At 33.2% G+C, this 14760-nt stretch overlaps 1 protein-coding gene across 4 annotated transcripts in view; it reads right to left on the bottom strand.

The window, feature by feature from the left end:
- The window catches only part of CEP112 (centrosomal protein 112), a 376462-nt gene that overhangs the window by 308435 nt on the left and 53267 nt on the right, over positions 1-14760 (bottom strand). For all 4 annotated transcript variants that reach the window (XM_069481637.1, XM_069481639.1, XM_069481638.1 and 1 more), the window contains 3 exons: positions 9198-9284; positions 6713-6812; positions 3314-3432 (listed from right to left, as the gene is read on the bottom strand). In XM_069481637.1, the coding sequence (XP_069337738.1) occupies positions 3314-3432; positions 6713-6812; positions 9198-9284 (306 nt within the window). The remainder of the gene's footprint in view (positions 1-3313; positions 3433-6712; positions 6813-9197; positions 9285-14760) is intronic.

Here is a 14760-nt window from a genome sequence, read left to right as displayed (position 1 = left end):
GAGATGGGAACTAGAGGAAGAGCAGACAATAATTATGGAAAAAGTGTGGGTAAGGGTCTCAAGAACTTTTCTCCTAGTTTCTAGCTGAACAGGAAGAGTAAGGATGGCTCAGTAATAGCCACACAGAAGACTCCTGCATTTCTCAAATTTAATATATGCAGTTTTAATTATGTATAAGTGGTCCCCCAGATCCCTGATATGTTTAATTTGTATTTTTGATGCAATAAGCAGTTTAATCCAGCATTAGGTCTGTTATTTAAAAGTGAGTCACTTATCTAGAACAATAATATAGCCAATCCCATTGCATCTAAATCCCAGTGCTCCTTCAAAGCTGTCAACTGACATGCATAGTAACTCCGATAAAGGGATCTAAAGGAGTAACTGGAATTTCGTGGTTACACTTATGGGAACAATTATATGTTACAGTGATTTCCTCAGGTTTATGGTTTCCTAAAGGCCCTAGAACACATGCCTGCTGAACATCAAAATATGTACTGTATTTAGCAGCCCATTAACACATGGTGGTTTCTCAGGTGTACCCCACAGTTGTTTTATAAAGGGACTATGGGCTGGGCACAGTGGCTCACACCTGTAATCCTAGCGCTCTGGGAGGCCAAGGAGGAAGGATTGCTTGAGTTAAGGAGTTTGAAACCAGCCTGACCACGAGCAAGACCCCGTCTCTACTGAAAATAGAAAGAAATTATATGGACAACTAAAAATATATATAGAAAAAAAAATTAGCCGGGCATGGTGGTGCATGCCTGTAGTCCCAGCTACTGGGGAGGCTGAGGCAGGAGGATTGCTTGAGCCCAGGAGTTTGAGGTTGCTGTGAGCTAGGCTGACACCACAGCACTCTAGCCCAGGCAACAGAGTGAGACTGTCTCAAAAAAAAAAAAAAAAAGAAAAAGGAAAGAAAAGAAAAGAAAAATTCAGTAGTGTTTCTATACACTAAAAGTGAGCTTTCTTAAAAAGAAATCAAAAAAAAATCCCATTTACAATTTATAATATACCTAGGAATTAATTTAACTAAGGAGGTAAAAAATCTCTACATACAAAACTATAAAACATAGATGAAAGAAATTGAAAAAGACACAAATAAATGGAAAGATATACCAAGTTCATGGATTGGAATAATAAATATTGTTAAAATGTCCATACTACCCAAAGTAGTGTACAGATTTAATGCAATTGCTATCAAAATACTAATGACATTTTTCACAGAACTAAATAAAGCAATCCTAAAATTTGTATGGAACCACAAAAGACTCTGCATAGCCAAAGCAAACTTGAATAAAAGGACAAAACTGTAGGTATCACACTACCTGACATCACATTATACTACAAAGTTATAGTAGCCAAAAGAGCATAGTATTGGTACAAAAATAGACATCTAGACCAAATGAAACAGAGTAGAGAGCCCAGAAATAAATCCACACATTTACAGCCAACTGATTTTCGACAAAGATGCAAAGAACACTCAATGGGGAAAGGACAGCATCTTCAACAAATGTTGGGAAAACTGGATATTCACATGTAGAACAATGAAATTAGACCTTTTATTTCTCACCACAATATAAAAATCAACTCAAAATGAATTAAAGACTTAAATGTAAGATCCAAAACTATGAAACTAATAGAAGAAAACATAGGGGAAAATCTTCTTAACATTGGCCTAGGCAATGATTTTTTGGATAAGATCTCAAAAGCATAGGCAACAAAAGCAAAAACAGACAAATGGTCTTACATCAAACTATAATAAAAAGCTTCTGTACAGCAAAATAAACAGTCAACAGAATGAAGAGACAATCTATAGAATTAGAGAATATATTTGCAAACTGTACATCTGACAAAGGGTTAATATCAAAATATATAAGAAACTCAAACAACTAAATAGCAAAAAGACAAATAACCCAATTTAAAAATGGGCAAAGGACCTAAGTAGACATTTCTGAAAAAAAAGATATACAAATGGTCAACAGGTATATGAAAAAATGCTCAACATTACTAACCATCAAGGAAATGCAAAGCAAACCCAAAATGAGATATCACTTCACCCCAGCTGGAATGGCTATTAGCAAAAAAGTCAAAAAGATAACAAATGTTGGTGAGGATGTGAAGAAAAGGGAACTCTACAGGCTGGTGGTAGAAATGCAAATTAGTATCGCCATTGTGGAAAACAGCATGAGGGTTCCTCAGAAAACTTAAAATAGAATTACCTTATGATCCAGAATTCCCCCTACTGGATACATTAAATATATCCAAGGGAAATAAAATCAGTATGTAAAAGAGATATCTGCACTCCCATGCTTATTATGTCACTATTCACAATAGCCAAGATCTGAAGACAATCTAAGTGTTCATCCACAAATGAATAAAGAAACTGTGGTATATATACACAATGGAATACTAATCAGCCATTAAAAAAAATGAAATCCTGCCATTTGTGACAACATGGATGAACCTAAAGGACATTATCTTAAGTGAAATAAGCCAGGAACAGAAAGATTAATACTGCATGATCTCACTCATATGTAGAATCTAAAAAAGCTGAGCTCATAGAAATAGAGAGTAGAACAGAGGTTACCACAGGCTGGGGAGGGGAGGGGAGGTGGTAGGATGGGGAGAAGCTGGACAATGGGTACAATGATTCAGTTAGATAGGAAAAGTAAATTATGCTGTTCTAATGCACAGTACAGTTACTATAGTTAACAATAATGTATTGCATATTTCAAAAAAGCAACAAGAGAGGAATTTGAATGTTCTCACCACAAAGAACTGATAAATGTTTGAGGTGACAGAAATGCTAATTACCCTGATTTGATCATAATACTATGTATCCGTGTATCAAAACATCACACTGTACTTCATAAATATGTACAATTATTGTATGTCAAAAATAAAACAATGAAAAAACAAGTTTAAATTCTAGTCTGGATTATATTATGTTTCTAAAATTTTAGGAAAGAAATGCTCCAGTGGCCCAAATACAAAATTAATATTGTTTAATTTCCAAAAATTGGTTTACAACTATTTACCTATTTATTTTACTTAAAATCCCTTACTTAGGCAAAAAAAACCCCAGCACATTTATTAAGTTTAAGAATTAGTAAATAATGTTTTCTAAATGAAAACCATTTTATAGACCACAGAATTCTAAAAGAAAATATACCAAAACATGAACAGTAGCTATTTATAGTGCAGAAGGTTATTTTTTCATACTTTTCTGTATATTCTGTAAAATTATTATTTTTATAAATATGTTACTTTCAAGAATAAACTTGTGTAATTTTTATTACTATTTTAGGTGGCTTACCTTTTTCTCCCAGTCATTATTCAGAGATTCTGTACTTTGTTCACATATTTTTTTTAGCTCTGCAATCTGGTTTTCTTTAGTCTCTCTGATAACTTGACAGTCACGTATAAGGGCCTGAACTGTCAAAAATGATGAAAACATAGTTAAACCAATTCTAGGTACCACATAAGAGTTTGATGATATAAAATATAGTGTGCCGGTTAACATATAATTCAATTTTTCATCAAGCCTTCTCAATTCTCTCTCTAAAATATCTCTTATTCCTTGCTCTTTTTCTGCATTTCTCCCACCACAAACTTGGTTGCATTTGTCATTACTCACTCTGTAGACAATTTTAACAGAGTGCTAGCCTCAAGTATCATTCTCCTCCAATGGGTCCTGTTGCTTTAATGAGGTCTTTCAATAGTGCAAATCCACTAATGTTACTCCCAGGCTTAAAATCACTCTACAGTTCTCCTTACCTAAAAGATAAAGGCTAAAGCCTCTAACATGGAAAACACTCCTTAGGATCCGACTATTCTCTGGCGATATCCCTTGTCACTTTCATATTTTAACCCTGTGTTGTAAACACACCAATCTATCTGCAGGATCTTTGTTACATCACTGCCTACCTTAATCATCTATCTACCTAGAATGCCCTTCCCCCCTTGTTGAAAAACTCCTGCTCATCCTTGGAATCTCAAGTATCACCTTCTTTATGAACCATTCACCAACCATATTCCTTCCTTTGTAAGGACAGAAATAAACTCCTCTTTATTTCCATATATCTTGCATATATACCTTGCATATATCTCAACTAAATCACTTATAACATTATAAAGGTTTACTTGCCAATTTCCTCTTTAATAAGTCTATGTTCACTGAAGACAAAGATATTTCAACTTGTTATCCACAGTGCCACACAGGCAAGTGCTCAAAAAAGATGTGTACTGAATGAAAAAATATTGAACCCATCATTTCAATATATTGCTGTTCAAGTATAGATACTTTAAAATTGTTTTCAAGAGTCTGGGTGCAGTAGCTTACACCTGTAATCCATCCTAGCACTCTGGGAGACCAAGGCAGGAGGTCTGCTTGAGCTCAGGAGTTTGAGACCGGCCTGAGCAAGAGCGAGATCCCCTCTCTACTAAAAATTTAAAAATTAGCTGGGCATCATGGCACATGCCTATAGTCCCAGCTACTCGGGAGGCTGAGGCAAGAGCATTGCTTGAGCCCAGAAATTTGAGGTTGCAGTGAGCTATGTTGATGACTCCACTGCACTCTACCTGGGGTGACAGAGTGAGAATCTGTCTCAAAAAAAAAAATTGTTTTCAAGGTTTATGTTACTAAAATGAAATACTTTTTAAATTATATAAAATATTTTCGTTATAAATAATTTTTATTTCTATCATCTTTACTAAAATTATATAAACTTGTCACTGACTGAAGTGAAAATTTGTTTAATGTATTCATGTCATCTGGATAGTAAAATAAATTTAGTTGTATTTTTACTTGAGTATATTTTCTTAGCTTACTAAATATGTTTTTTATTCATTTACTTCAAGATAGCAAAATTTTCATAAACATTTTCCTAAAAACTTTTTTCACTCTTATATCTCAGCTAAGCAACAAATAGGGAGTGGAAAAGAACCCAAGTTAACCTAATATAGGTCTTTAGCATCTATAACATATTTTACTCCACAATTCCAAAATTAAACTAAGATCTGGTTGCCATTCAAGAAAAGCCTTAAGAAACATTATTTTTAAAACTTAGGCATTTTTAAACCTTTCGCGTGTTTGAATTGCCTGGTTTAAATCAGAGTAAAAAGAGAAACCTGGAAATAAATTTAAAATATTTTTCTACTCACTGATAATATCTGGACAAAGAACCTAAACAAATTTCTAATTATTTTTACTAACATTTAAGGCTGTAAATGAATCTAAAAATATCTATTTCGTTGGTTAATTTATATATTTAATTGCTATCCTAAACTGTCAAGGGCATTACCGTTAATTCAGATACACTCAGGTTTGGAGATGTGGGGGACAGCCATATAGAAACTCCTAAATGAAAACTTCTTATCTCTTTTCCTCTTAATCATTGCTTATATCTTATCATTCACCAAATCATGATCCACTCCTTGAGAATTTCTTCTTCGTTTCCATTCTTGCTACTCTCACTGCCATCACTCAGACATTCTAGGTCCTTATCACCTTAACATGCAAAATTACAGAAGCACAGAAGCATAACATCTTTGACTTGGAAGGGACTTTATACATTATTTATTCCTACCTCACCATTTTATAACGAGTTAACTAAGGCCCAGAGATTTCCTGATGTCATATACCAGACATTGAATAGCAGAGTTGGGATTAGAGCCTGTTTTCTAATGAATGGAATGTTTTCTTCACTGCCTCTGACCACTGTAGCAGACCAGGAATTGGCCTCACCCTGGTTCAACACACCCACCATTATTACCAGGTGACTCACTCCTCCCAAAACATGGGTCCTAAAACTCACATCTCAAAAATCTTCTCTGGCTCCCCAGCATCTACAGGATAAAGATCAAACTTCTAAATCTGAAACTCAAGGTTATGTTTATTCTAGCCCCAAGTCAACTACCTTAATATTTTTAAATCTATCTCTTAATGTATGGGGTATCCACTCTAGCTAAATATTTCGCAGCATCCTTCCTACAACTTACCAATTTCAGCATTACTATCTCAGTACCTGGAGCTCGTCTCTCCAACGAATCAAATCTTTAAAAACTTTTTAAAATCTTATAAAAATTCTTTTCTCCAAAAGATATTTTCAACATTCTCTCTCATGACCACCTGTTGATTTAGATGTTTGACCTATAATTATAGTCAGTTTAATACTTTATTATATGCTTTCTTTTACTTCTTAATGAAAGTATAAATGGATACTACTTTATAAGTTTTTTCTGTCAATTACAATACTAGTAAATACTGTAAGGAATAAAGTAGATACTTAATGTAATGAATTTTACTAGATGAAGAAGAATAATTTCCTTCACTTTCTCACGAAAGCCAGTAAGTCCTAACTCTGTAACTTCCTTCAACTGATCTATGGCAGCTGTACTCCAATGAGAAGAGAGAGAGTTAAGAGGGAATGACAGCAACATGCCTTTCCAACTCCTTAACCAAACCAACCACTACTAGCACCCCATCAGTGTTGCCATTACACATACACACACACACACACACACACACACACGCACACACTGTTTTTCCACAGTCATACGGAAGCCTACATAAATTTACCCATCGGTAGAAGCCCACATGAATAAACATTTTCACCTCATAATATGAAAGTTTCAAAATAAAATTTTATTTTCTATAATCACTAAAATAAAAAGAAAATGTTACTAAAAGATTTATGTAACAACACAACATCACCTTTCTTTTCAAGCTTTCTAATAGTTTCTTCAGTTTCATTTTGTTTCTTTTTGTATAAAATTTTCAGTTCTTCTATTTCATTATTCTTTCTTTCTAAAATCTGCAAATAAATTTAAAATGTTTCAGTATATTGTATTAAGTATTGAACACATGGGTTTTTTTAATGAGCACAATTTTTTTTGCAAGTCTATCGCAGCTAATCTCGTAAATGGCTTCCAAAAAAATTATAAAAATTTTATTATAGTCCATTGAGAAAATTATTAAATATACTAGAACAATTACCTGAAACAAATACGTTATCTCTTTGGGATTTTCATATATCAATTTTAAGGAGAGTATAAATAATAAATTAGGTGACTCTCAAAAATAATTCAGAAATTAAACTGTCATAAAATGGCAGAGAGAAGCCATCAGAAACTTGACATGTTAGGATAGTACCAGTCATCCCATTGCATTGGAATAGAACATCTTTCAATTCAGCATATCCCTGAATCCTCCCACAAGTGCTCTTCTATCATTTTAGTGCACAATAACAAGAATTCCCAGATACATGGGAAGATGACATGTGATAGACTTCTTTTCCATCTAGGCTCTCCTACTGTAAATCAGAAAAACCAGCTAAAAAATGTGTCAAAAATTGCATGAAAATTTACATTGTTAAGTTATATTGTGTCAGAAGTTTCCAATTTAATCATTTACGAAAATTTAATAATACTTTTATACTTCAAAATATATCTACACTGAAAAAATAAAAAACTACAAAAATAACCAACATGTAGCAAAGTTAGCAAGCAGGAGAAAATGCAGATCAAGGGGGAAAAAGAATAGCAAATTGAAGTAGGAGTAAGAATATCCACTTTGCTTATGGTTGGGGTATATTTCCTATACATCCAAAGTCAGCTAATAAGAAAGTTACTCACCAATGTCTAACCAACTTTTTCTTAGTGCTTTTATTACCAGCATTTACTTTACCTTTCCTTGTTTTAATCCCATAAGGAAAGGAGCAAGTTTGACCTTAATGTCCAAGAAGCAAAAAAGGAAAAGAATGTATGCTAATGAATAAAACACTCTAAATTTTATCCCTCCCTAATTCCTGACACTTAGAAAATATAATACAAGCAACAAATTGATGAATATACTTTCTAAATCTGGCATAAGGTCAGGATTTTATTTATATTTTACCTGGCACCTCAAACTAGTTGCATTGCTTTCTTTTTTCACATAGAAGTTATTTTAAAAGAGAAATTCTTGAAAAGAATTATATTATTGAATATTTAAATCTTTGTAACAGACATAAAAAGAGGTCTATTTCAGAATCTATCACCCTGATTTTTCCAAATATATTTTTCTATTCCTTTATCTTATACATCAATATCTTACACATCAAGAGATTCTATTCCATTGGGCCATGTTATATTGAAATTGTATTACTGATTCTCTAACATAATTATTATAGAGAACTATTAATGTTATCTAAACAATTAAACTAAAGTAAAATTCTAATAAAAGCAAAAAATATTACTTGTCTTTAACATTTGAATAGGGGAGAAGAGAAGAGAAAAAATATTTAATATTTTTTCTCTTTCTAATAACCAATCAGTGGTTTCCTCCTGGTTGCTTTGAAAGAAGATGAGCCAAATAAGCACCTAACTAAATGTTAATATATTTTAAGCTTTCAAGAAAGCTTGGATACAAGATGCTGTAGCTTCCACTACCTATCTCTGTCTCTGTCACTCAGTTTTGGGAAGCAGAACCATAGGCTTAGTTTTGAAACAGTAAATACAAGGTTTCTATTTGAATCAGTCTTTGTTATTAAAAAAAACAGGTATACATGATTATCACCTAAATTTTTAATTATTAAAATATAGTATCAACTCAAATTCCATGTAGATTAACTATAAATTGATGGTTTTTAGTATGCCAGTTGAGAAGAAAAATAAATTTTATTTAAAAATATAGGTTGAAAGATTGAAAGCATAAATCCTAATGAGCTGCTTAAAAAAGAGGCCTTTATTGTCAATGCTATTATAATGCATGCAGTCTATACCAAACAGAACTAAGTCCAAGAGTTCCTTTTTAAATTAAGTAATTAAAAAGAAAATTTTAATTATTAGAAAACTGAAAAATATTAGGATAAAACAAATTCTAATATTTACAGTTGATGTCTTATTTCAACTTTCATGAAAGATAACAACAGAATGCAGATCAAGGAAGGCCAGCATTAAAGCATAGTTGAAGAAGAACTAAAATGTAATATAAATGGAAGATTTTACATAAACATATGTGTTTAGCAAATGAAGTTTAAAGATCAATTTTTGCTGGGATATTACTTTAACAAATTCCATTTAGTATAGACTGTCATAAAGTACATAAATAAGTGGATAGAGGGATGGGTAGATAGATGGGTAAATGTAAGAATCATCACAAGACCCAGAATATTTTAAAAATTCAACATAAGTAAAAGAACAAGCAATATATATCCTACCTTCTGAACATCAGCATCATGTTTCTGCTGTAGTTTAAGCTTGTCTTCATGAAATTTAGCTTCTATCATTTTTGTTTTCATGTCCAACTTCAAGAAAAATATTTTAAAGGTGTTATTAATTTACTTTTACCTTTGGCAAAAAATACACAATTAAATTAAAGTAACTCCCTATATAAAAAAGTCTCATTTTCCACTTTTACCCTGAAGCCACAGGTTCTAGTAATCACATTATATATACCAATATGTTGATTACGTTCTTTCAATTACTTTCAAACTAATTAAAAGTTTTTAAAATAAAATTCACCTGGCAAAACTGACAGCACTAAGTATATATTTATCAGTTATCCTCTACCTCCCTCCACCTTCTCCCCCCCAAAAAAGACATTTCAAAGTAGTATTTTGCTTTTACATTTAAATCTACACAGTATTTTAGCCTTTGTTATTTTTCATATCAGTAAGTCTCTTCCAAACTTTTAATTTTTTATTTTTTCACACCTACAGGCTCACTTAATAATACTCATTAATTTACATATTTAAATATGACAATTTGAGAATGAATAGCCACAGAAATGTCAAATTATTGATAAATGGACATCTCTCTCAACAGTTTTCCAGTTCTCTCCCAGAGACCTCAATATCTATCCTCCCCAAATTAATGCCACATGCAACAGTGTCCTGAGCAAAGCCAGCAAAAATGTAACTAATGCTTGTTAATAATAATGAGTGCATCCTAGAATTAAAAGAACAGTAGTGGCAGGTTTCAAGATGAGCAATATAACACTGGTTATCTCAAATGTGAAAGTATTTGGCCACCTGATTCCTTATAATTCAAGAGAATATGTACATTGAAGTCTAACAGACCTCATTTCTAACTCTAATTCTAATCCCAGCACATATTAACTGTTGTGATTTCAGGCAAGTCACCACTTTGACACTCTGTTTCCTCTTCTGCTAATTAAGGAAGATATCCTTACCTCAATAGATTGTAAAAATTATATTCAATAAAATAATTTAAGTGATCATACTCAGTACAATATATGGCACAATGTAGGTATTAATATGTAAAAATATTAGTCTACATCCTTCAGGAAAATTTTCTTTTAAAATATTAAAATGTACCATCAAAATATTTTCTTGAAAATTTTTGAAATACACTTTATATTTTCAATTACTGTTTCAAATACAAAATAAATAATAAATACAAATTTAACAAGATAAACATGTATGATCAAATCATCATATCAAAATGAAGTTTTAAAATTTTAAAAACAAAAGTTAATACAGATTCACCACTGTTAAACTTTATGAATGGTGGAAGAGATAGTTATCCATTTACTATGTAAAAGGAAAACATTCTGAATATTTCCATTCTCTTGCCTCTAAATCATATGATATTTCTTTCTTATTTATGCAGAAAGGGGGCTGAGTAATCTAAGTCCATGTGAAGATCCTTAGCAGAAGCATTTTTGGGGTCTATAAAAAGGGAATTAAACCCAAAAGCAATATGACAATGCTGTCCAGGTACAGAGGATATGATTCGTTGCCAGCTTTTTCCATAATACCTTCTAACTTGTCATACTCTCAGCTTCTGAGAGTCAGCCCTAGAGACCATGTAAGTGTGCTACCACACCTCAACTCACCACTTCTCACCTGCCCCACCTTAATCTTTATTGACAAAATTAGGAATAAACACATACTTAAGCAATCCACTAGGTAGCAAATAATCTTCAGGTTCTCTCTCTTAAGAATCTGAGCTAAGACAGCAAGTTATCTACTTTGGGTAACAAATCCAAGTCCTAAAGTACTACAACCAAGAGAAAGCAGATAAATCCAGTATATAGAAAAAAGCAAAGTAAATACACAACACAGCAAAGATTAGAAATCACATTGCATAAACATAAAGTAAGCAACCTCAGGCTCCAATGATCTTAATGGCAACAGGATTACTGGAATTCAATGTCCCTTTTTATTTTAGGTAGCTTGATGGATCTCTGTTCTTGTGACCAAAGAGATTTATTGTAATTCTATTTTTCTGGTTACAACTTTTTACTTTGGTATATCAATAAACTTTTTAAAAAGTTGCAATGATAGCTCAAGGTACTCCCACATACCCTTTACCCAGATTCATCAACTGTTTACATTTTAACCCATGTGCTTTATCATTTTCTATCTATATCTACATATATACATATTTGAAGATAAACAGATATGCATATTATTTTTTGAATCGTTTATAAATTAAAAACATCATGCCTCTTTATCCTTAAAAACTTCAGTGTATATTTCCTTAGAATAAAGACAGTCTTTCATAAACACAGCACAGTTATCAAATTCAGGAAATATAAACACAGTAACATTACCTAATGTAGGTTTATAGTCAATAATGCCATTTGCAGCTATTTTTTTCCCAATCCAGGATCCAATTCAGAATCATGCATTGCCTTTAGTTCTCACATCAACGATATCTCCTTTAATCTGGACTAGTTATGTTTTATGACCTTGACATTTTTGAAGAAATAGCCAGTTATTGAATTTATCTGATGTTTTCCTCCTGATTATATTTATGAGATTTTGGCAAGAATGACACTAAAGTGATATTGTATCTTTTTCATTATATCATATTAGAAGGAGATTGGTTTGTCCTAATATTTCCAATGTAAGGTTTAATAACTTGGTTAAAAGAGTGAACACCAAGTTATTATATGGGTAATATTAAAAAGAAAGTTTCTCCATGGCCATCCTTTTAAAAAAAAAAAAAAAAAAAAAAGAGTATCTCTTCTCTGGAAACTCTTACCTTGACACAGAATAGCTCTATGTTTCTGCCCTGTACTCTAAGGCAGCGGTGCCAACCTTTCTGGCACCAGGAACAAGTTTCATGGGAGACAATTTTTCCACAGACCAGGCGGATTGAGGGGAGATGATTTCAGGATGATTCAAGCACATCACATTTATTGTGCTGTCAAACCTCTCTGCTAAAGATAATCAGTATTTGCAGCTGCTCCCCAGTGCTAGCATCACCACCTCAGCTCCACCTCAGATCATCGGGCATTAGATTCTCACAAAGAGCGAGCAACCTAGATCCCTTGCATGTGCAATTTATGGTAGGGTTCGTGCTCCTATGAGAATCTAATGCAGCAGCTGATCAGAAAGGAGGCGGAGCTTATGCAGTGATGCAAGCAATGGGGAGCGGCAGCAAAGACAAATGAAGCTTTGCTCTCTCGCTCCTCGCCCACAACTCACCTGCTGCTGTGCAGCCCAGTTCCTAACATGCCATGGACCAGTACTGGTCCATGTCTCGGGGGTTGGGGACCGCAGCTCTAGAGCATGATGTATGACAAATCATCAAGATTAGTATAGAAACGATCTTACTAGTATGGTATATAAAAACAACACAAGGATATAAAGATTTAGATATAGACATAAATATACATATGTATGTATGTTGCACCTAGATGCACATATATGTATATGTAAAAGGTTAAGTAAACAGTATTACTTAATTTAGTTTAACACAAAAGACTGAAATGGAAAGACTAAATATGACACTTCTAATTTGTTTGACCTCCAGTAATCCTGACTCCAAACAACATTTAGGTTTTCTTTTCATAGGATCAGAATATACCCTATCAATTTCAAATTTAAGAAGCCTGGAAATCTAATGTAGGCTACAATGAAGCAACTAGTACCAGACTAACCTCCCACTGTTAACAACCATAAAATGGGAAAAGATATATGAGGTAACCTTTCTCAGGTATTGGACAACAGGCAGTCCGATCCTACGATCCTCATAAATTGAGCCCCCCAATAGCTCCAACTCTCTGCCTGCGTACAACAACTAGAATCCAAGTGTAGCACCGCAGGCCTGCTCATCTGAGAAGGCAGAGGTCAGAGTTCAGAGCAGTTAAAGAAGCTGGAATCTTAAGTATAGGGCACTAGAAAGAGATGAGCTGCCCAGCAAAATCCTCTGCTAGACCTTGACCATGGGCTGGTGGGCTGGTGGGCTGGGACGTGCATGCATTTGATGAATAACAAAGCATTGCTAGTACAGGGTAGAAAATATAACAGATTCTACAGATTAAACAGTGCTGGGAGACACCAAAGATGCTCCCCAACCAGAGTGGAGATACCTTCTTAACAACTTGCAAACACCCGGGCATCCAGCTAAAACACTATAAAGGCCACAACTCAAGCCTCCTCTAAGGCAGTCCTTGTCCTGCCTAACAAGGACTCAAAGCAAGCCTCAGAAAACAGTTTGTAGGCCGGGTCCCCCTCCATGTTGGAAGGGTTTGGTAATATCTTTAGCTGTCCACAGATCTGCCTTAAAAAAATGTAAAACCATGTCTACACAATTTAAAGGTGACTAATAATTGAACAGACTACAAGAACAAACAAACAAACAAAAATAAATATTCTGTGGAGGAAAATAACTGACTCCATAGTCTCTACAATGTATCATCCACAATGTGCTTTACAAAGAAATTAATAAATATGCACCAGAAAAAGAAAGAAAAGGAAAGAAAAAGCAAAATAAATATAGGCAAAATATAAGCAAAAGCAAAATAAATAAAAGAAAGGAGTTAATAAGCTCCAAGGTGACCCTATTCAGCACATAAGAGTTTAGAGCAGTTAATATAAATAGCTTCAAAGAACTAAATGAAAATATATTCAAAAAATTAAGGGAAATATAATTTTAATGACAGAACAGATAGGGAATCTCAGAAGAGAAACATAAATTATAAAAATGAAACAAATGAAAATTCCACAACTGAAAATTACAATAATTGAAAGAAAGAAAAATTCACTAGATGAACTTAACAGAAGATTTGAGATAGCACAAGAAAGTGTCCATAAATTTGATGACAGACCAATAGAAATTCTCTAATCCAAAACCTTAGATAAAAAACAGAATGAAGAACTGATAAAAAAATAAACAGCACTTTAGGAGCCTGTGGGACAGAACCAAAGAGTCTAATATACATGTAGTTGGAGTACCACCAAAGAGAGTAAGAACAGGGAAGAAAAATTTTTAAAGCAATAATGGCCAAAAATTTCCCAAGTTTGAGGAAAAAAATAAAAAACATTGACTTAGAGAATAGGTGTTTAAAGAACTCTATGCAGCATAAATACAAAGAAAATAACACCTGGGAACATCACAGTTAAACTGCTGAAAACCAAAGGTAAAGAGAAAATTTTAAAAGCATCCAGAGAGAAAGAGATACTACATTCAGGGAAGAATGATAAGAATAACTACTTGCTCACCATCAGAAACAATGAAGACCAGAGGACAAAGGAGTAACATTGTAGGAGCGCTGAAAGGAAAAAAAATTCAGATAAAAGAAAACATAAGTTTATCACCATTAGCACTGCACTAAAAGAAATACTAAAAGATGTTCTTAAGGATGAAAGGAATTATACCAGATGAAAACTTAGAAGCAAAAGAAATAAGAGTACCAGAAATAGTAAATAAGTGGAAAAGCATAAAAGACCATTTTTATCTTGGAATATTTTCCTCAAAAGACAACTGACTATTTAAATACTAGACATAATTTTACCCAGCATTGCT

This window comes from Eulemur rufifrons, chromosome 9 (assembly GCF_041146395.1).
Source record: "Eulemur rufifrons isolate Redbay chromosome 9, OSU_ERuf_1, whole genome shotgun sequence".
Classification (NCBI taxonomy): domain Eukaryota; kingdom Metazoa; phylum Chordata; class Mammalia; order Primates; family Lemuridae; genus Eulemur; species Eulemur rufifrons.
Note: the sequence above shows the minus strand (reverse complement) of the source record. Positions and strands in the feature narration are given on the sequence as shown.